A 14,912-nucleotide genomic window follows, 5' to 3' on the forward strand; every position below is an offset into this window, starting at 1 on the left:
CGCTGCAGTAGCAGCAGATGCAGTTTAGTAGCTGCAGTAGGTTCGGTAGCAGCTGACGCGCTGGCAAGAACAGCAAGATGCAGGTAGTTCGGCACACGCCAGGTTCAGCAGCCGGCTCTCCCCGCAGTGTGTTGCAAGTGCTGCACCCGCGAGTGACTCCGGCGCCTCTCTGCTTTGCAGATGAAGGTGACCCCTTTTTATCTTATACCTAGTGTAGAACCCCCCTTAGAGCAGATTCCCCCTTCGTAGTCTACTGGCAACAGAGCCAGCGCGCAGTGCTTCGGCGTGGGTTCGAGTCCCCAGCGCGCAGTGCTTCGGCGTGGGTTCGAGTCCCCAGCGCGCAGTGCTTCGGCGTGGGTTCGAGTCCCCAGCGCGCCTTTTTCTTTTTCGTTGGGGTTTTCCCTCGGTGCACTTTCTATTGACAGGATTAGGAGTTTCCCTTCCCTAGGAGAGCAGCAACCCCCTCCTAGCCCATTGGCTCCAGCGCCGCGCCTCCACCAGGGGGTTGTGGGTTCGAATCCCCATGGCCCCTTTTTATTTTACTGTGCTGCGTGGTGTGTGTGTGTGTGTGTGTGTGCTGGTGTTGTGTGTGTGTGTGGGCTGACAGTGGGCCACAGGGGCCCACGTGTCATCCACTGAGGGGGCCCTGGCAACTGCCAGGTGGGTCCCCTTATTATTATTTTTCTGTTTATTTATTGTTTGTGTTTAATTTCTGTGATATTAGGAATATTTCCATTTCTGGAATATGTCCATATTTGGACTTGCCAAATAGGGCAGGCTCAAGAACAGCCATGTTCTTGACATAGCTATAGTTTGATTTTGTGCCATTTTTTTTATTGTTTGTGGTGTTTTTCTGTATGCAACATAGGCAGTATGATATATGGATTTGGGGTAGAAAATTCCAAGGAATCCAATGGTGGTACTGGAATTTGGTTTTGGGCATTTCTGTAGAAAGTCTCCTTGTGGTGAGGTGGCAATAGTTTTATCTGTGTCGGGTGGTTTATGTGCATGGTTAGAGGTTGTGCATGCATGCATCATTATGTCTTGGCATCATCATTTTGCTGGTATTCATTTCCTGCTTGTTTCTTTTCGGTAGCTTCTGGGGCCGGAAACGAGTTCGAAGAGTCCAGTGAGTTCGTGCAGGAATATCAGGATCAGTTCCACTCTGAAGAAATCTCAGGCAACATGATCGTGACCTTGACACTGTTTATAGCTTTGTTATGCTTAGTGCTACGTTTTTTTCGTTACATCTCCGCTACCTACCACATGATATATAGGCCATCAAACATTACCATGAAACCTAAACACCTTCCCCTCCTAGCAAATATTGTTTGGCTAAGTTAGGCTTGCTCAACCACTAATTGTTAGCGTTGCTAGTTGCAGGTGCCGGCTGGTCCATGTGATAACATGGGCAATTTGATATCATCATATTTAATTGTTATTTAATTAATGCACCTATATACTTGGTAAATAGCGAAAGGCCTAGCCTTTTGCCGGGTGAGTTGTTCCGCTGTTGCCGCCTAGTTTCGACTACCGGTGTTTTATTCCATAACTGAGCGCTCCTAACACGTTCGGGGTTGTTATGGGGACCCCCTTGATAAATCGTTTAGTGTTAAGGCGTGTCTAGCAAGACCCAACTTTGGTGTTAATTTGCTAACAACTTAATAAAAAGCATAGGGAATAGCTACCCCGAGGAATTTAATCTACAACCCGGGCCAGTGCTCCTCATGAGTGTTGGTCCAAACTGTCAACCGTCGGTGGCTACCAGGGGCAACTCTGCAATTGGCCTACCGAAAGTTTGGACAATCCGCCGTGTCGTGAGAACGAGATACGCGACTTCTATGAGTTGAGGTTTTCCACTAAGGAATCCACGAGATCACGAGTTTCGTGGTAGAGGATTACTATGCGGCCTGTGGTAATTTGTGATGGACTAGTTGGAGCACCCTTGCAGGGTTTAATCTTTCGGAAAGCCATGCCCGCGGTTATGTGGCAAACATGGATATTTTGTTAACATCCGGTTCTAGACAACTTAAAGTAATTCAAATAAAACTTGCCAACTGTGTGTGTAACCGTGACTGTTTCTTTCGGAGCTCTTTCTCTGATCGAGAACACAGTGGGGTTATGAATGACGTAAGTAGGTGTTCAGGATCACTTAGTGATCATTCTAGTCTTCGACCGTCTTACGTAGACCACCATAACTTATTTACTGTTCTTCATAAATTAGCCACCATATATGCTTAGGATGCTGCAAACTCAAACACTTAACCCTACCTCACCCATTAACTTAGTTAGACTCGATACCAAGGTCATGAGATTGCTGAGTCCTCCTGGCTCACAGTTTACTACAAACACCCATAGGTACAGGTACCCCCGTTGCAGATGTTCCCGAGGATACCCAGCTGAGGTGGGAGTTCGACGAAGACAGTGGCAGGCTGTATGTGACGTATCCCGAGGACAAGAGGCGCATGGTCGTGATCGTGGGACTAGCAAGATGGGATAGCATGATTTTGCCGTTTATCTTGTCCGTAGTCGGACCATGTCTTATATATGAATAATGAATGCTTGTGTGGATTGTAGTCTAACATGTGGCGAGTGTAAGCCGAATCTTATAATCATCTCTCTATTTATGTAATGGCAATGTTATCCTGCTTGCGATACGCTTAGATGCGACCATTTCCCCTTTTGAGGCCCCGCCCCCAAATAAGGAAAGTGTCGCATCTTAGCCGTTACATAAGGTCTATTTCTAGCAAAATGTATGTCGGGTCCAAATCATAAGTTTAAACATGTCACATTTTGTGTTGTGTGCCTGCTTCAGACCAGAAATCAAGCAAGTGTGGCGAGTTTATAGTTCAGATGAGCTGCTATGTCTAGCAAACAGTTGAACCAATACAAACAACCTTGAGGTAGTATGGTGAAGTTATTCTAGGTTTGTAACTTCTACAAACTAAACAATGTTTAGGGAATTTGTACAAAAACGAATCATAAGCACTAACAAGCATGAAGTGACTCAGATGAGAGGCTGACATGGCAATTTGAAATTTGATATTTCCACTAATTGAGCTATTATAAAATCAAAATTAGTAGAAATAACTATCAAATAAAAAACTGCAAAGTTCTTTACCTTCTCCACTTGCCGCAGATTACTGGCTTGTTAGGATCTCCTGGACTCAAGACGTCACGGCATTGTACCCAATTACCAGTTGAGCTTGAAGATTTGTTGTGATTATTCTTTTTACAGGACTATGCAAGCAAGAAACCAGCTTAAGAAACTGTATGTGGGAAGTACTACTAACTCAAGAATACAAATCTTACATTCAGTTTTGTGAGTTCAGCAGGATCAAATTCAGAGGGCGCTGTGAAATAACCATCGCTACTACACAAAACGAAGCAGAATAAATTGTCTAAAAGCCGAAGCAGAATAAACATGACACAGGAGCATTAAGAAAGTAAGCAAAACTAAACAGGAACCAGAAATACCACAAGATAACACATTATGAGTTCTTAACAAAATTTATTCGTTGGACTACACCAACACTAAAGCATTGAATAAATTCAATAGTAGTTCAGAACTAGGGTATATAATACCATAAGTTTGGCAACACAGAAGCCATCTGATTGCACTATATTCCCAACCAACCAGTCATGAGTGCAGGCAACTTTGTTCTCAGACCTTCAGTTTTATTTTGGATTTCCAAAATTTACTATTTTCCTGACATGTATAGGTCTTCCATATATTCTATGACATTTTAAGTTCCTATTACTTGACTGATCAATAACAATAAAAGCATAAGTGTTACTGTTAAATATTTTGAAATTATCAGACTTTGCCAGGAAAACACAGTGGTCAAGATTAAAAGCACAAAAGACCTGTTGTCCAATGGCAGGTAGCAGCCTAGTACCACTACCAACAACAACAACAAAGCCTTTCAGTCCCAAACAAGGTGGGGTAGGCTAGAGTAGAAACTCATAAAATCTCAAAACCAAGTCATGGTTCTGGCATGTGGATAGCTAACTTCCACACACCTCTGTCCATCACCATGCCTAGTTCTTTGGTGATATTCAAGTCCTCCAGATCTCTCTTACGGACCCTCCCATGTCAAGTTTGGTCTACTCCGACCTCTCTTGACATTATTAGCATGTTTTATCCGTCCGCTAAGCATTGGTGCGTCTGGAGATCTGTGTTGTATATGCTCAAACCATCTCGGACGATGTTCGAACAATATTCTCTTCAATCTGTGCTAACCCAACTCTATCACATATATCATCATTCCGGACCCAATCCTTTCTTGTGTGGCCACATATCCATCTCAACATGTGCATCTCTGCTACACCTAACTGTTGGACATGTCACCTTTTAGTTGGCCAACATTCTGCGTCATACAACATTATAGGTCAAATCGCCATCCTATAGAACCTACCTTTTAGCTTTTGTGGCACTACCTTGTCACAGAGAACACCAGAAGCTTGGACTTCATCGATCCAGCTTTCAATTGTCACGCCCAGTGCTCTCAATTCAGGAAAACAGAGGGAATTCTCCATCACTAGCCCCGCGTCTGGGGGAATCTAGCTAGTGTTCTATTGCAAGAAAGGGGAAAGTAGTATGCCAGCTCGTGGCGGCTAGGGTTTAGACCCGATTACAATTCGATGCCCAGCTCTCAAGGGGTCAGGGACTTTAAATAGCCAGCGAGAAAGTAAAAGTAGCAACGACAAGCTGTGCAAGGAACAGTGTAAAGCGGTGGTAAAAAGGTAATTGAACGCTGGCCGTTAGATCAAGATCATACGTGTTCCGCTTCATCTTCTAGCTCCACTCGTACCGGTTCGGCAGAAGGCTCCAGGGCGTCGGATCTTGATCAGAGGGTGTGAGAAGCTTGTGGATGAGGAACAGCTGAATGACTTGATCTTCAGTAAAAACAGAGTGTGACAATACCCCCGGATGAAGACCCGACCTGTCCTCAAGGCATAAATGCTGGAAAGACTATTTGAATGAAGGCCGCATCTTCCGAGGTTGCTTATGCGTCCATTTGATCAACCATTGGACTGCCGATGTTTCCTTGAGGCCGTGGAATAAGCTTCCTTTCAAGATCAGCTTCAGGTTCCATTCCGATTTGTCCTTGCTCATCTACTAATGGTAGATATGGATTTGGCACGACTTCAGGTCCAATGTGTTGTTTTAGCTGAATGACATGGAAGGTGGGGTGCAGCTTGCAGCCTTCGGGAAGGAGTAGCTTGTAGGCACACTTGCCAATCTTTTCTAAAATTCTGAAAGGCCCATAGTACTTGAATGCAGTTTCAAGTGTCCATATATGCTCAGGGAAATGTGCCTGTGCGGCTGTATCTTGAGATAGACCATAGTGCTAGACCTTTCAACCTAAGCATTGATAGTTGTGGATGACACTAGGAGAGTTGGGACAATTTTCGTTGGTTTATTTCTCACACAATGCCATGCCAACCTGAGGGGTCGGGGATACATATTTATAGGCTGCTAGCCAGCCAAGCATATGCTAAGATGCTAGTCTAAGATTCTATCCTAACTGTCAGTCCTTGATGGTCAAGGATTCTATCCTAACAGCCACAAGGACCATGTGCTGCAGCCCCACAAAGGACTATGTGCTGCAGCCCCACAAAGGACTATGTGCTGCAGCCCCACAAAGACCCTAGTACATAGACTTATCCATCATTCTCCCCCTAAGTCTTGTACGTCGTCTTGTGGGAGAGTCGAATCATCCCGATCCTGGAGCAGAGTTCGAGGAACTTGATCCTCCCAAGAGGCTTGGTGAGCAGGTCTGCGAGCTGGTCCGTGGTGTTGATGTAGCTCGCCTCGATGCTCCCTTCTTCCAAACAGCTGCGGATGAAGTGATACCTCAGTCGGATGTGCTTGCTCCGTTCGTGGAAAACGGGGTTCTTTGCCAGGGCCAGGGCGGACTTGCTGTCCACCAGGAGTTGCACCATTCTGGTGTCTCGGACGAGGAGATCACCAAGCAGTCGAGCGAGCCAGAGCGCCTGAGTGCAGGCGGTGGAGGCCGCTATGTACTCGGCCTCACAGCTGGACAGGGCCACCACCTGCTGCTTGACCGATTGCCAGCTCACGAGACACTTGCCGAGGAAGAAGAGGATCCCGCTCGTGCTCTTGCTGGTGTCGATGTCGCTGCCACGTAGGTGTCCCTGCCACGTAGGTCGAGGGTCCCTGCCACGTAGCGGACGATCCTCTTCACTGCCTGCTAGTGCTCCGACGTCGGTCGCTCCATGAACCGACTGACATAGCCGACGGAGAATGCCAAGTCCGGCCGTGTGTGGGCGAGGTAGCGAAGGCTCCCCACAAGGCGTCGGTACTGCGTAGCGTCCACTTCCTCCGTCGTGCTGTCGCGGCTCAGTTTCAGCCTCTCCTCCATCGGAGTGAGAGCTGGGTGGCAATCGGTGAGCCCAGCTAGCTCAACGATGCGCTTGGCGTAGGCGGACTGTCGAAGCGCAATCCCGGAGTGATCCTGGTGCACCTCGATCCCTAGATAGAAAGAGAGGAGCCCCAGATCACTCATCTGGAAGGTGGCCTTCATGTCTTCCTTGAACGCCGCCACCTCTGCATCTTTGATGTCGGTGATCACCAAGTCGTCAACATAGACGCCCACCAGCAGGGCATTTCCTCCACTTCCCCATCGGTAGACGGCCGCCTCATGCGGGCTTTGCTCGAAGCCCATCTTCTTTAGCGTGGAGTCCAGCTTGGCGTTCCACGCCCTAGGTGTCTGCCGTAGGCCGTAGAGAGCCTTACGCAGGCGGAGTACCTTGCCCTCCTGGCCGGGGATCGCAAATCCCGGTGGCTGATGCACGTAGACTTCCTCCTTCAAGTCGTCGTTGAGGAATGCCGACTTGACATCCATGTGATGGACACGCCAGCCCTCCTGGGCAGCTAGCGCAAGGAGAAGTCGCATGGACTCCATCCGTGCCACGGGAGCGAAAGCGTCGTCGAAGTCGACCCCTTCCTGCTGCAAGAAACCTCAGGCCACCAAGCGAGCCTTGTGCTTGATGATGGCGCCGGCTCCATCCCTCTTCAGCTTGAACACCCACTTAAGGGTGATTGCGCGGTGACCACGAGGGAGGTCAGCGAGCTCCCAGGTGCGGTTCTGCTCGACCGCATCCATCTCCAACTGCATCGCGGCGCGCCATGCCGCGTCTCTCTCGGCCTCTGCAAAGGACCGAGGTTCGCCGTCCTCACACGCGAGTTGTAGCTGCGCCTCCAAGTCGCGTGGCACCAATCCCGGCACCGGCTAGTCGCCGAGTAGATTATCCATCGTACGATACTGCAGCGGTTCGCCGCCATGATACGCGTCGATGCGCTCCTCGTCGTGAGTGAGCGGGGAAGCGAACTTCATCAGGTGGTGCTCTGCATGAGCTGGTGCTGATGAAGACGAGCCCGGAGTAGTGACTGCCGGGGCTGGAGTATGCGGCGTCGCCGGTTGTGGTGTTGTCAGCGTAGCAGGCACCGGAGTCGATGTAGTTTTGGGGGCTGGGGTAGACGTGCTCGGCAAAGTGGAGTTGCTTGCTCCCCCGGCTTCCTTGAAGTGGACGTACTCGACAATGAAGTCGTCATACATCGGTGTCGAGCCGTCGTCCACCGCCTTGTCCCATTTCCACCCTCGCCCTTGTTGAACACGACGTCTCGCGCCGTGCGCACACGCTGTGTCTTTGGGTCAAGGATGCAGTAGGCCTTTGAGCCCTCCGCGTAGCCGATGAAGACTCCCGGAGTACTCCTGTCGTCGAGCTTGCCGATGTGGCCGAGCTCCTTGGCGAACGCAAGGCAGCCAAAGACCCGGAAGTGGGAGACCGCCAGCTTCCGCCCATGCCAGGCCTCGTACGGCGTCCTACCGTCGAGTGCCTTAGTAGGCGAGCGGTTGAGGATGTAGACGGCCGTTAGCACCGCCTCTCCCCAGAAAACAGCCGGCATCCCTCTCTGCTTGAGGAGAGCCCGAGCCATCCCCACAACCGTCTGGTTGCGCCGCTCGACGACGCCGTTTTGCTGCGGGTTGTACGGCGCGGAGTAGTGGTGCTGGATGCCCTCATCAGCACAGTACGACGCGAATTCAGCCGCCGTAAATTCGTCGCCGTTGTCAGTGCGCAACACACGCAATTTGCGGCCGCTCTGCGCCTCCACAGCAACATGCGCGCGCCTGATGGCGTCTGCCGCCTCTCCCTTACTGCCGAGGACCATCACCCACATGTAGCGAGAGAGATCGTCGACGAGCAGCAAGAAGTAGCGTCGACCTCCTGGTGTGGCTGGCGTCACCGGGCCACACAGATCTCCGTGCACGAGCTCCAGCCTCTCCTTGGCCCAAAAACTCGCCTGCTGGGGAAAGGGGAGTCGTCTCTGCTTCGTCAGCACGCAGATATCGCAGAACTGCTCCACATGGTCGAGGCATGGCAGGCCTCGCACCATCTCCTTGGCACTTAGACGCTTCAGGGCCTTAAAATGAAGGTGCCCAAAGCGCTCATGCCATTGCCACGCCTCGTCGTCCCGACGGACAGCGAGACAGACCGGCTATGCCACCTGCACGTCAAGGACGTAGAGTCGATTTTCACCTCTGGGTACCTTGGCGAGAAGGCGACGCTGGCGATCCCAGATGTGTAGGACCCCATGCTCAATCAGCACGCGTGAGCCGTTCTCATCCAGCTGTCCCAAGCTGATGATGGAGTTCCTTAGCGCGGGGATGTAGTAGACACCGGTGAGCAGCCGGTGCTCTCCCGTCTTGGTGGTGAAGATGACGGAGCCGACGCCCTTAATTTCCACAGCGCAGGCATCCCCAAACTTGACGGAGCCTCGCGCGTCAGAGTCGAGCTCGGCGAAGAATTCCCTTCGACCGGTCATGTGGTGGGTGGCGCCGGTATCGAGGTACCACCCCGCAGTCTTGTCCTTCCCCGAGCCATCGCCGAGAAGAGCGTGTGCTTTTGGCTCGTCGAGGTGGAGGAGAGCCTTTGCGACTGGTGTCGCTGAAGGTAGCTCGATGCTTGCATGCGCCATGAACAAAGCCGTCTCCTCCTCCTCCGCCTGTGCGACGTGAGCCTGGCCTTGTCGTGGTTGTCGACACTCATTGGCCCAATGGCCAAGCCAGCCACAGTTGTGGCAACTGTTGTCCTGTGCCGGCTTGGGCTTGCCAGCGGCGCCGTCCTTGGCGCCTCCGCGGGCGTCACCTTCGGCACGTCCTTGTGGATTGCCCGGGGAGCCTCTTCACGCCTTGCGCTGCTTGCCGCGCTTGCGGCCGCCCGTCGTGGAAGAAGGCTCTCCCTTCTTCCTGTCACCAAGGCTGGCATCCCGCCGGTGGTGATGGGCCCCGAGGGAGGCTGTGGTTCGTCTATGTCGACGACCTTGAGGCGACCTATCGCCTCCTAGATCGTCATCGTGGAGAGGTCCAGCAAAGACTCGATCGAGCGAGCCATCTGCTTGTACTTCTTAGGAATGCACCGGAAAAGCTTCTCGACAGCTCTCTCCTCGGTGTAGGTGGCATCGCCGAACTTCACCATCTTCTGCAGCAGAGTGTTGAGACGGAGAGCAAAGTCATCAACGTCCTCACCTGGCTTGAAGGCCAGGCTCTCCCACTCCTTACGAAGTGCCTGTAGTGTGGACTTGCGAGCACGGTCGCTGCCGATGCGTGTCGCGGCGATGGCGTCCCAAGCCTCCTTGGCAGTCCGCTTGTTGGAAAGCGAGAACTGCATCTCGGGCGGGACTGAGGCGATGAGGGCGTCCAGCGCCCGTCGATCCTCTTGGTGGTCGATGTTGCTGTCCTGGACTGCCTCCCACAGACGCCGCACCTGGAGCCTGATCTTCATGATCGCAGCCCACTCGACGTAGTTGGTCTTAGTGAGGGTAGGCCACCCAACACTGGGACCAACATCCCTGACCACAGTCCGGGCCTCGTAGAGGCCGCAGTCCTGGTCGTTGCAGCCGCCGTCGCCGTGCGCACCTCCACCTGGAGCGCGGGCGTGCTCAGCTGCCCACTGTGCCGTCCGCTCTCGCGCCACTTTGGCGCGGTCTGCGTCGGCGCCGTCGTCCGCAGGCGCGGAGCCGTTGGAGTTGCCGGAGCCGCCGCAGAGTGCCTTGACATCCGTCGTAGCCTCACGTGCTGCCTCCGCTGCTGCTGCTGCTTCTACCTCCGCCCTGGCTGCTTCTACCTCCGCTCTGGCTGCTGCCAGCTCCGCTGCAGCCAACCTCGACACCATTGCTGCCGCAGCAGCTGCTGCTACAGCTGCTTGCTCACGCCCCTCTGCCACGGCGCGCTCGGCCTCCTGGCGGCGCCGTATGCTCGAGGTAGCCGTGTGCTGAGAGCGACCTGCAGACATGGCTCGCTGCAGGGGGGTTGTTGCGTGAAGAGGAGGTTGTTGCTGACGAGCTGTTGCTCGACAGTCCGGAGGGAGGGAGGTAACCAGGGGCAGTCGGAGCAGCTGCTGCTACCGGCTTAGGCTGCTCAGCTCCCGGTGAGAGAGGTGAGCAGGAAATGGTCAGGGTACAAGATAACGAGGCTCTGATACCACTTGCTAGACCTTTCAGCCTGAGCATTGATAGTTGTGGATGACACTAGGAGAGTTGGGACAATTTTCGTTGGTTTATTTCTCACACAATGCCATGCCAACCTGAGGGGTTGGGGATACATATTTATAGGCTGCTAGCCAGCCAAGCATATACTAAGATGCTAGTCTAAGATGCTAGTCTAAGATGCTATCCTAACTACCAGTCCTTGATGGTCAAGGATTCTATCCTAACAGCCACAAGGACCATGTGCTGCAGCCCCACAAAGGCCCTAGTACATAGTGCCAACTGAAAATTCACAAGGAAATCGTTTCTTGACAGCAAATTGCTTCATTCTGGATTGAGCTTTCTGTAAATTGTCCTTGAGCAATTGGGCACCCAGTTATCTGTTCTGTGTTAATTCAGCACTGTCCATAGATATAAATTCAGGCAGACTGGTTTCAGCTATAAGAGGTGGAGGAAATCCATATAGGCCTTGGAATGGAGACATTTTAATGAAGTATGGAAGGAAGTATTGTACCACCATTCAGCTAAAGCTAGCCAGGAGTGCCACTTCTTGGAGTTTTAAAAGCTATGCATCTCAAGTAAGATCCTAAACATCGGTTAACCCTTTCAGTTTGCCCATCGTTTTGTGGGTGGTAGGAGGTGCTCATGTGTAGCTTCACTCCCAACTGCTTGAATAATGCTTGCCACAGATTACTGGTAAAAATTGTGTCTCTGACAGTTCCTGTTCCCATAACAGCATGCATGGAGATCTGGAGAATTTCATCTTCTTGTTATTTCTGGAACTCCATTAGATCCTCCTCACTTTCAATTATATAAATCAAGTCAGGATTTTCAGTAGGTGTAGCTTGCATTGCTTGTATCATGTTTTACTGAGTTAATTTGCAAACTTGTCTGTGACCAGGTGCCCATACTTCTTTGCACCTCCAACAAACTCCTTTCTGTCTGGCTTCCTGAATTACAGCTTGATTTGGAGCCAGATTTGTATTAGCTGTTGCTGGTTTTTGTATGTCAAAATTGACCTGCCTTTTTACTGCAAAAGGAGCAAAAGGTGCCTTCTTTGATGGTACTGCAACTTCCATTCTTCTGGCTAGCCACATGGCTGTCTGCAGATCTTTAGGTTTGTGACACTCTAGGTGAGCCTTTATATAATCAGATAGGCCTGAGATGGAACTGGTGACAAAATAATCCTCAGGTAAGGAAGGAGTGTCTCTACTCAGCATGTTAAGCAGTTTTTGAAACAGCTGAATGTATTGTGTTACTGTCCCAGTTTGAGTTAGAGCATGGAACAGTTTGACATTTTCAGTTACTGATGTTACTGAAAATCTGTCTCCCAAGTGCCTGCAAAACCTGTGCCAAGGCAGGGTCTGGGTGTTATATCCAGTGCCTCTCCACCATTGTACAGCTTCTCCTTTGAGATATGATACTGCAAATGCAGTCCTCTGTTCCAGTGGAGTTCTTGCATTGTCAAAATATTGTTCAATTGTTTGTATCCAGTGATCAGCATCATCACCTTCAAACTCTCGAATGTTATATTTGGCCGGTTTGACAATTGCAACATGTCTTTTGTCGTTTGGATTGAGAGTGGAGCTCTTGTGTTGTTTCAATCCGGGGTCGAAAGCCTCATCTTCAGAGTAGTAGTGACCCTGGTCCTGTCGCTGTACCTGCTGGTTCCCTGACTATTGGTAGCCATAGTTGGGATGTCTGTAAGGAATGCGGTGAGCTTGCTCTACCTGGTGGATCAAGTACCACTGTTGTTACCTGGCCCTGCTGTTTGTTCAAGTGCACATCCTGATTGATGCTTCCTTGGCCTGGGGATACAGCTATCTGACGAGTGGTGTTGGGGTTTTCAGCTGTTGTAGGTAAGACTGGCGCAATGTTTTCAACTCGTTGCTTCCCTAACAGTGGCTGTTCAGCGAAGAAACGGTCAAAGCTTGACTGTATTTTGCTAAAACTGCCCTAAAGTGTTGCAAAATTCTTGTTGACTGATGCTGCAAACTCAACGAACTCTTGCTTATCTGCGGCTCGTTGCTGCTGCAGAGACTGCACATCTAGCTGCAGGGACTTGAGTTCGAGCTCCATGGTGTCTGTAGACTCACTGGGACGCGCCATACAGAAAGGAATTAGCGAAAGCAGCGAACTTTCTGACCTTCCTGAAAGCAGATTGGGGTGGGTTGGGAAGGAATTTTATGATCGCCTTCAACCAGACCCAAGCACCTAGATCCTCCGCCGCCAAGCACCGTCGCCATCACCTCCTCCGAAGTGTGCCAGAAAGAGTGGGTGGTGGGATTTTAAGACCAAGGAATCGCTCCTGGCAACCACTCCCTGCACCGAACTCACACTCGAGCAGTCTACCGCCGCCTGCACCTCCGGTGTACTCCGCCGCCAAAACTGAAACAAGAGAAGGATACCGGCAAGCCGAACTCCGTTTCGTCGTTGAACCCATCATGCCGCCAAGGATGGATGGCTCTGTATATCAATTGTCACGCCCAATGCTCACAATTCAGGAAAACAGAGGGAATTCTTCATCGCTAGCCCCGCATTTGGAGGAATCTAGGTACGATTCTATTGCAAGAAAGGGGAAAGTAATATGCCAGCTCGTGGCGACTAGGGTTTAGACCCGATTACAATTCGATGTCCAACTCTCAGGGTGTCTGGGAGTTTAAATAGCTGGCGAGAAAGTAAAAGCAGCAGCGACAAGCTGTGCAAGGAACAGTGTAAAGTCGCGGTAAAAAAGGTAATTCAAAGCTGGCCGTTAGATCAAGATCCTACATCTTCCGCTTCATCTTCTAGCTCCACTTGTACCGGTTCAGCAGAAGGCTCCAGGGCGTCGAATCTTGATCGGAGGGTGCGCGAAGCTTGTCGGATGAGGAATAGCTGAATGACTTGATCTTCAGTAAAAACAAAGTGTGAGATCATAAGCTGAATGACTTGATCTTCAGTAAAAACAAAGTGTGACATCATACATCTTCATCGATATCATCATCCTTCTGCAGCATTGACCTCAAATATCAAAAGATGTCCTGCTGAGGTACCACCTTTTGATTCCAAAGTTTGTCTACACGGCTCTAACTTTCTATTAACCCCCGCCCGACTATCGTCAACTAGCACCACATCGTCCGCAAAGAGCACACACCATTGGATATCTCCTTGTACATCCCTTGTGACCTCATACATCACCAAAGCAGAAGGATCTGGCTCAAAGTTGACCCTTGGTGCGGTTCTATTTTAATTGCAAGTCATCTGTGTTGCCATCATTTGTTCTTACACTTATCATGACATTGTCATACATGTCTTTGATGAGGGTAATATATTTTGCTCGGACTTTGTGTATCTCCAAGGCCCTCTACATGACGGAATCTTGTCGAAGGCATTTTCCAAGCCAATGAACACCATATGCAGGTCCTTCTTTTGCTCCATGTATCTCTTCATAAGTTATCGTACCAAAAAATGGCTTTGATGGCCGACCACCCAAGCATGAAACCAACCAGATTTTTGGTCACACGTGTCATTCTTCTTAAGCGGTGCTCAATGAGTCTCTCCCACAGCTACATTGTATGGATAATCAGCTTAATACCACGGTATTTGTACAACTTTGAACATCCCCATTGTTCTTGAAGATTGGTACAAATAATATACCCCGCCTTCATTCTTCGAACATCTTGTCTCACCAAAATGAGGTTGAAAAGCTTAGGCTGAGTTTGGTTCAACTTCAGCCGCCAGCTTTTAGGTCCAAAAGATAAAATCTGAACCAAACATGTTTTCCATCGAAGCAGCTTTGGGGGAAGCTGCAGATTCTCTCGGTGTAATTTCGACAGCTGGTCCAACCCAACTTTCGCAGCTGCAAAACCAACCCAAATAGCTGTCCCCAGGAAGTTGGGTATTATTTACCCGTGTTTGCCACTCCGAAGTGAAGCAACCCTTCGATCTATTCTCTCCCAGCACTCCTGGCTCGCACGAACGAACAGAGCCAGCCGTCGCGGGAGCTTCTCTCCTCGGTAGGGTTCGCCGCCGCCAACTGCTGCAGCCGGACTCTGACAACCATCCAGCCACCGCCGCCGGTAGTACCACCTTCTCTCTCCTCCCTCGTCCCTCCCTCCATCCCCTTCGTTCCTCCCTCCCCCCTTCGTCTCTGTCCGGCTGGCCGGAGCATCGCCGGCTGGCCGGAGCAACGGTACCCGGCTCCGTCCTCCCCGCTCCCTACTCCCTCCTTCTCCACCATCGCCCCCTCCCAACTCCCTCACAGCCCGCCCCTCCTCATCCCGTGCCGCCCAGGGTCGGCCGGCCTATGGCCCAGATCCAGCTGGAGCCTGGCCCTCCTTCACCCCCAGGGTCGATCTATTTATATATGTAATATGCAACATGAAAGTATAATTGTTGAATCCCTATATTTTAGTTG

At 50.8% G+C, this 14,912-nt stretch overlaps 1 protein-coding gene across 3 annotated transcripts in view; it reads right to left on the reverse strand.

Annotated features, from left to right (window-relative positions):
* LOC123448341 overlaps positions 1-14,912 on the reverse strand; it is a 57,380-nt gene that overhangs the window by 15,604 nt on the left and 26,864 nt on the right. For 2 of the 3 annotated variants that reach the window (XM_045125181.1, XM_045125182.1), the window contains exons 5-6: positions 3,313-3,373; positions 3,122-3,240 (exon numbers count right to left, since the gene is read on the reverse strand). In XM_045125181.1, coding sequence (XP_044981116.1) covers positions 3,122-3,240; positions 3,313-3,373 — 180 coding nt within the window. The remainder of the gene's footprint in view (positions 1-3,121; positions 3,241-3,312; positions 3,374-14,912) is intronic. The other variant, XM_045125180.1, reaches the window with a different exon arrangement.

The sequence above is a fragment of the Hordeum vulgare genome, chromosome 4H (assembly GCF_904849725.1).
Source record: "Hordeum vulgare subsp. vulgare chromosome 4H, MorexV3_pseudomolecules_assembly, whole genome shotgun sequence".
Taxonomy (NCBI): domain Eukaryota; kingdom Viridiplantae; phylum Streptophyta; class Magnoliopsida; order Poales; family Poaceae; genus Hordeum; species Hordeum vulgare.